Source organism: Haplochromis burtoni, unplaced genomic scaffold (genome assembly GCF_018398535.1).
Source record: "Haplochromis burtoni strain Fernald_Lab_line unplaced genomic scaffold, NCSU_Asbu1 Contig_451, whole genome shotgun sequence".
Lineage (NCBI taxonomy): Eukaryota > Metazoa > Chordata > Actinopteri > Cichliformes > Cichlidae > Haplochromis > Haplochromis burtoni.
Window position 1 is genome coordinate 341,176 of NW_024582812.1, and position 7,857 is coordinate 349,032.

At 40.5% G+C, this 7,857-nt stretch overlaps 1 protein-coding gene and 1 non-coding gene across 3 annotated transcripts in view; one reads left to right on the forward strand and one right to left on the reverse strand.

The window, feature by feature from the left end:
- fgd5a (FYVE, RhoGEF and PH domain containing 5a) overlaps nt 1-5,853 on the forward strand; it is a 32,825-nt gene extending 26,972 nt beyond the window's left edge. The window contains exons 13-21 of one of the 2 annotated variants that reach the window (XM_042213541.1): nt 132-215; nt 303-382; nt 504-600; nt 953-1,090; nt 1,244-1,346; nt 1,456-1,592; nt 2,045-2,173; nt 2,502-2,656; nt 4,428-5,853. In XM_042213541.1, coding sequence (XP_042069475.1) covers nt 132-215; nt 303-382; nt 504-600; nt 953-1,090; nt 1,244-1,346; nt 1,456-1,592; nt 2,045-2,173; nt 2,502-2,656; nt 4,428-4,464 — 960 coding nt within the window. In that variant the 3' untranslated portion in view covers nt 4,465-5,853. The remainder of the gene's footprint in view (nt 1-131; nt 216-302; nt 383-503; nt 601-952; nt 1,091-1,243; nt 1,347-1,455; nt 1,593-2,044; nt 2,174-2,501; nt 2,657-4,427) is intronic. The other variant, XM_042213542.1, reaches the window with a different exon arrangement.
- On the reverse strand, nt 1,773-1,844 carry trnae-cuc. The gene has a single exon. It is a non-coding gene; the product is annotated as a tRNA-Glu (tRNA).
- Nucleotides 5,854-7,857: the final 2,004 nt, after the last annotated feature.

Here is a 7,857-nt window from a genome sequence, read left to right on the forward strand (position 1 = left end):
TTTTTTTTTTTTTTTTTTTTTTTTTTTTAAATGTTGGCAGTTTCAGTAAATGTTGTGAGAATAAGCCATTATATCTCAAATAGTGAAATCTTTCTATACCTCTTATATTTTCTTTCCCTTTTCTCCTTCAGATGAACGACATAATGCTGTACACCTACCCTCAGCAGGATGGGAAATACAGGCTCAAGAACACACTGTCTCTGTCAGGGATGAAGGTACATGAACTTTTCCAAGTTTCATAAACACGTTTTGCTTTTTTGCTTTTTGCTGCACTGTGATCTGGTCTTGTTTGTCACACACAGGTGAGCAAACCCACGCTGGGCAATGTGCTGAACTGTCTTAAGATTGAGGTGTCCGACATCACTATTACACTCTCTGCCAGGTGAGCCGCTGACATTCAGAACTCTGATGTGAACAATGGCTGTCGTTTCCAAAGAAATCTACACATTCAGTCAGGCACATCAGGGGCATCAGGTGTGTTGTATTTCTGTATTTCTCTTCAGTTCTGTTGGAGAAAGGGAGGACTGGTTCCACACGCTAAGTCGAGCCATAGCGGACCACGCGGCGGGACTCTGCACATTTGGCGGGCCCTGCAGTGAGGTAGGAAAAATAACTTCAGTGTAACACAATACGATTTGTCATAGAAGAGAACTTTCATCTGAGTCAGAGTAAGAAAGGGTGCAGAATTAGCTAAGAGAAGGGTTTGATGATTCACTTTTTAAATAAATTACCATTTATAAGCCCTGTCTACTTATTATTGCTGGCAATAACTTGCAGTTCAACTTCTATGATATGTATTTGTCAGAAGATTCAATAAACTCTCTCAGCTTTGAACACAAAAAGACTTTTCTGGCAATTATTTTGTGGTTCAGGCTTTACAGGGTTAAGAGTTGAATTCTGAAAAAGCGAGCTTTATTCGTGCTGTAACATCTCAACATCGCTGTCCAATCAGGCCCGTGAGAAATTGTGGATGGCGCTGGGCGAGGCTGCACCTGTCCTCGTGCCAGTTTCTCATGTGATGATGTGCATGAACTGCACCTCCGACTTCAGCCTCACTCTCAGACGACACCACTGCAATGCGTGTGGCAAGGTCAGACCCAAAGTTTGCTCTCACTCGAACGTGGTTGGCGTTTAGCTGTAAACTTGTTTGGGGATATTGGGGACATAATCTTACCATACCTTACTGTTTCTTTGGAGATTTTCACTGTAGATGTATTACGATGTCACTGATGTGTCCGCACAGGTGGTGTGCCGGGCTTGTTCCAGAAACAGATATCCTCTGAAGTACCTCAAAGACAGACTGGCTAAAGTGTGCGATCACTGTTATGCCGAGCTCAGGAAAAGAGGTGAAGCTTAGCTTTCCTGGTGCCTGTTTCAAAACTCACTGTACAATGTAAACCTTATTATTTCCAGTTGTTTACCTCGATAAGGAAATGAGTTTGCATTTGCCTGCAGGTGGAAGTGTGTCAGCTGCCTGTGATAACTCCAGCCCTCGGACTCACCGGGCCAGTCGTCCCCTCTCCGCTGTCTTCCAGAGTCTGCAGCCGCCTAGTCTGTGGAAGTCCCGGAAGAGCATATCCCCTCTGACCCAGGTGAACTACTCGCTGCCTGTTATCTCTACCCTTTTTTCAAACCCTGATAACTATTTTATAAGCAAGAGAGTATTGCTTCTTATTACCAAAGTAACACAGACCACTGTGATATTTAGGCAAACCTTGTAAAAAAAATTCATATCCCACATACCCTTGTATTATTGGGGAAAGTAAAGATTATTCCCTGACCGGGAATCAAACCCGGGCCGCGGCGGTGAGAGCGCCGAATCCTAACCACTAGACCACCAGGGAGCTGTGTGAATGGAAGATGTCTGTGTGTACTGGCATCACTGGAATCTAGTCCAGCTGCTTCCTGCAGTGCACAAAAATTGCCACTAGGGTTCACATTACTTCGTACCCTTTCATTTGTCTTTACAGCTGCAACAAACAGCTGACTCATCATCCCTGTTATTAGAGTTTCTGAATGTCTAATAAATTACAATTATCTGCAGGTGTCACTTGGTGTGGAGGGCTCCACCATGAGTGGGAGTTTGCAGCGCAGGAAGAAGAGCAAAAGGAAGTGGAAGCGACTGTGGTTCCTCCTCAAAGACAAGGTGCTCTACACCTTCACAGCCAGTGAGGTGAGGGGGCACAGAGTCTCCCACACCAGCCCCAAACACATTCACACATTATCGCCACTCAAGCAAAGAAATATTCTTACTGCCTTTATCCAGCTCTTCTCGAGTGCATGACAGCTATTTAACTACATATCTACTTCTTTAACTTTTTCAGCCTCATGAGCAGAACACTTATTGACTAATAAAGGGAATCTCTGTGCTCTCTCTCCCTCCCTCTCTCTCTCTCTGTTTCTTTTGTCTTTTGTTTTCCTCAAAGCACGAGCAACTTATTAAGTTGTTGTTGCTGCTGACGGCCAGATTGGCATTTTTAACTTGTGCCTGCTTCCTTCAGGATAAAGTGGCTTCAGAGAGTCTGCCTCTGCAGGGCTTCACCGTCAAGCTGACTGAGAGGCCAGAGGGAGAAGAAAGCAGTAACGTATTCCATTTGTACCACAAGAAAACACTCTACTACACCTTCAAAGCAGATGATCAAAACACTGCTCGCAGGTCAGTGCAAATGCTTTTACAAGCACATTCATGGAGTGTCTTTTAAAAGCACATTCTCTGACAAGCAATCATAGCCAGACTACAGCAACAAGAGCTCTAAATCTTAATCACTGGACCACCAGGGAGCTGTAGCAAGGCATGTGTGGTATGTTAGACAGCAGGCAGTGAGCAGCTGATCTCCTGCAGTGCAGCATAATGTACTCTCCATGCATTCTTGCTTTCTCGTGTAAGATTGCTGCACTGACCGTTAACAAGTCTCCTGTCTTCTCTTAATGTTTGCACTCGTTTATCTGCATTTATGTCCTCTATTGCTGATCTGTTTTGGTAGAATGTGTGACTCAGTGAAGGCTGACAGCAAGCTTATTAATGCACTTTTTGTTTTAATAAATACGTGGCAGTTTGCAGCATCCCCATTTTACTGGCAAAGAGTGGAGGTGGCAGGCTGTGTTTGTTAAACTGGATTCGTTTCTCTTCCAACTGACTTTGAGATTTACAAAAGGCATCAATTATTATAATGGGCCATGACAATTTATTTGAATTCACTTGTTACTTACTGTCAGCCCTGTTTTGTAGGTTGTTGGGTTTTTTTGCTTATAAAAACAGTTCAAAAGAGTGCATATATATTTATTTTTGAAAAGCATTTGAGCAGGAGGTCTTCCAAGATTTAAACTGGATTCCTTTGAGGGGCTCCTGGGATGGGATGACATAAAAAGAAAAATAACTCCAAGGCACTTTCTTTTAAATATCAAATAAAATGGATTCATTCTCACAGCGCTCCGTGAAATCTGTTCTGACTCCCTAACGAAGATTTGCATCCTTTTTTTTTTTCTGCTTAAAGTTAAATATAAGCGTGTCACAACAATAAAAGAGAGCCTTTTTTAACATTTAAAGTTCATATTCTTATTGAACAAAGCGTGAATGTTATTTGGAGCGCCGCTGGATTTATACAGTCATGTAAAATAGTAAGCTTACCCTTATTAAGAGGGTAAGTAGCTATTGGGGACGGTGATTATCAAATGTGCTTGATTAACGGATCATCAGCGCACATGAGCACCTCTGTGAAAGCAGAAGTTTTGTCCTGGGAGTAACAGGCAAACCTTAATTGAGACTGGGTCATGCAATAGGACAATGATCTCAAGCACAGTTACAAATCTACAGCAGAATGACTGAAAAAGGAAAAAATCCGATCCGTGTCTTGCAAGAGCACAGACCTCAACCTGATTGAAATGCTCTGGTGGGACCTTAAGAGAGCTGTGCATATATGAATGCCAGTAAATCTCGATGAACTGAAGAAACTCTGTAAAGAAAAGTGGGCAAAATTCCTCCACAATGATGTGGAGAGGGATAAAGTCATAAATGATTACTTCAAGTTTTTGCTGATAAAAATGGCACTAAAAGTACTACTAGACTACTAATCATGTTTTTTTTTTTAGTGTTTCCACAGTAAAATAGTCTATTGAAATCAAAACAAGCTGATAAAGAGAATGAGCAGAAGGTGTACACGAGTGCAAATCATACAAACCTGTTAAATAAAAAAGACAAAGAAGCCGCTGAGTTTTATGATCTAGTTTGAAAGATTTAATTTGTTGATTATATTCCACGAAAAACAAAGTGGTTAATATTCATATTAACAATTTAGAATCATAATTATGAGAAAACAGAAAAACACACCTTGACCTCTGATCTGTGACATAAGCTGACTTTAAAATCCAGTCAAAAAAAAAAAGACAATGAGTTCGAAGGTCTAATGCTCCACTTCTTTGTGTTTCAGATGGGTCAATGCCATGGAGGAGGCCACTATTTTATAGCATCTGCTAAGTTAAATAAATGACGCATCCACTCCGTGACTGCAACAAAGCTACCTGCTGCATGTGAACTCAGTCCATCAGTAAGGATTCATCACATCAGGCCTTTTGTGGGATATTGAGTGACAATTCAAACACCTGGGAGATTTTTCCTCAAAGGAATTCTGCTGTATGGAAAAGAGCAGCAGAATCCTCGAGTCGGATTTCACAAGAGCCTTCAGGAGCAGCTCAGATACCTTAAATACGTCACCTGAGAGAAAAAATTGTATTTCTTCTGTTTTCACCTTTTTTTTTTTTGTTGCTTTTCTGGTGTATTTTACCCGACTTTCCACTGAACTGTTAAACCACTCTTTGTCTTCTGCAGGAGACGTCCTTTCATATCAGTTTCGTTGCAGTTATGCATGGTAACTGCAAAGACATGAAAAATAACCTTTGCTTCAGGGTAGTATGCATATCTTGTAAAGGGGGAACGGAGAGATACTTGGTATTCTGAATATATATTGTGAAGTATACGCTGCAGATACTGAAGTGAGTTAGATGATTTATCTGTATAAAAATTGTGATTCACGATGTCCCCAATAAGGGTTCATTTTAATCATCATAGTATGTGTACATTATTGTTCTTGTGGAGTTTTACACAGTTTTACTCTTGTGTTGAATCTGCAAAGTGAAGAAATGACCCTCGGCATGCCGTCCGCTCTAAAGCATTTGTCAAAGGATGAACAATTTTGAAGATACTTTGTATTTTTTAAAAGTCTTTTAGAAATTTTTCACACAGCTCTGAAGTGCCAGTTGCTTTCTTCCTGTTGAATGCAGTGCATTTTGCAAGTGATGATGAATGTGCCTCACTCTTTATGTTATCACAGTACTGTACGGAGGGACCTTGCTTTTTAATCTATTCTTACATATACTTTAACCTTATAGTATTTTTGAACAGGTCAGTTACTGTGCACTCACATAAGAACATGTTATTGTGCCATTTTTATGAGGGCCTTTTTTAATGCTGTATATATATGCTGCTAGATATAATCATACTTTGGCTGCTTTATTATACAAAAGCTTCTTAAAAATGCTGTCAAACTACCTTCATCCTCACAGTATTAGAGTGATCTCAGCCACTCGTGCCACAGGATTTCACTCATAATCAGATGCAGTTTCTCTTAAATAACCCATCCAATGGCATTATCTGTTCCTTTCAGAATGAAGATCCATCATCAGACAAGCAGCATGATATCAAAAGCACATGTTTGAGTACTGTTCAGCTTTTCTACCCGTTTCCTATAGCTCACACCTACAGTGTTACTATCGTTGTACCTCTATAGCATATACTGCATTGTAAATGTTTATGTATATAGATGCATATAAAAAAATAAACTACATTAAAAATGCTTACTTAGTGGGCGTTCGCTGTGCTGTGCTGCAGGCTTGTTTCTTTTTTGCATTATAATTGAGTATCAACAATAACGAGCGACTGTAAAATGATACCCACTGCAACAGCATAGTAACTTTTTGTATGTGTGTGTGGTTCTGGCTTTGCTGAGGTTAGTTACAAGCACAACAGCACTGGATGCTCAGAAATGGCTGTGCACTTCATCCTCTTCTCTCCGACAGAATCGTCTGTTGTATTATTAGGATTTATTCACGTCTTGTTGCTATGCATTGTGTGTTTTTTGTACTGATGTTCACGCTGTGCTTATCTCCTCCTGGTGATAAATACCGGGGTGATGGAGAAATGAGAACACAATGTACCTATCCTTCTCTATTGCCTGTGGTGCTGGAAAAATACAGCTTGGTTAAGTGACCCTTTAATCCAGAAGGGGGCAGCACTACATCGTGTCAAACTGGTTTAATATGAACTTTAGCCAGCCTAAATCCTGTTTGTCTGTGTGAGCATGAGGAAATAACTGGTGTTAAGTTTAAAAGGAGAGAAGTGAAAATAAGATTTAATAATCAATGAAAAAGTGGACTTACATGGTAATGTTAATGAAGTTGTCAGCCCACTGATATGGATGGAAATATTTTGCTTTTAATATAAGGTTTTAAAAGAGAAAGAATGAAAGAAAGTGGATTCATTTTGTCGTTTTGTGTTATAGTGTATCAGTATAAGCGTGTGCCAGAAACACAACACTGAATTTATAGTCTTAGCTTATTTGCAAAGGCCCGTGGTCTTTAAAATACATGAAACTCAACCACAAACACAGCAGAGGTAGTACAACACACAGTCTGCACAATACAGCTCACAACTGAACAGCAGCAAAGTTGGCAAGTCACAAGAAAAACCATTGAATAGAGAGCAGCAGATCATCCAGAATTGCATTACTCAGAGTTCCAGGTGTAAATGATCTCAGTTAAAATCCAGACAAAAAGCGATTTGCCGAAATGGGGATTTACATAGAGCCCTTTACACTTCTCACTGGTTGCTCATCATGTTTCTGAGTACAGTCATCTTAAGGGTGACTAAGCACCTGAGGAGCCTGATCATGTGATAACTTGCATACCCTGCATCCTATTTAAAGCATTAAATTTTGGCTTCTGAGCTTAGCTGTGCAGTATGATTCTCAATGGCATAGATGAAGTTGCTTGAAACATTCCTTAGAGATTTTGCTCCATATTAACATCATAGCAACCACTAATGCAAATCTCCCATTTCACACCATCCCGAGGGTGCTCAGTGGACTGCGATGGTTACTGTGGAGACCACTTGAGTACAATGAGTTCGCTGTCATGTTAAAAAAAAAAATAGTTGCAAATGATCTGACCTTTATGGCATAGTGTAATCCTGGTGGAAGCAGCCATCAGACAGTACACAGTACTTTATGACCACAGTGCACTGTGGTCTGTAACAATACTCAGGCGGGCTGTGGTGCTTAAATGATGCTCAGTTGGTATGAAGAGGCCCAAAGTGTTCCCCAACACCATTACACCACCATCAACAAGCTGAACTGTTGATACAAGTTGTTTACACCAAATTCTGACTCTGCCATCTGCATGTTACAGTAGAAATCAAGACTCATCAGATCAGGCAATGTTTTTCCAATCTTTTACTGTCCAGTTTAGTTCAAATTGTATTCTCGGTTTCCTGTTCTTAGCTGAAAGGAGAGACACCCAGTGTGGTCTTCTGCTGCTGTAGCCCACCTGCTTCAAGGTTCAGTGTGATGTCCATTTAGAGATGCTCTTCTGCATACATTGGTTATAACAAGTGGTTATTTGAGCTACTGTTGTATTCCTATGAGGTCAAAGCCGTCCGTAAAACCTATTCTGAGATTGATATGTGAGGAAAATCCCAGTAGATCAGCAGTTTCTGTAATATTCAGACCAGCTGGTCTGGCAGCAACAACTATTCCATGTTCAGAGTCACTTAAATCACCTTTTTTGCCTATTCTGATGCTCAATTTG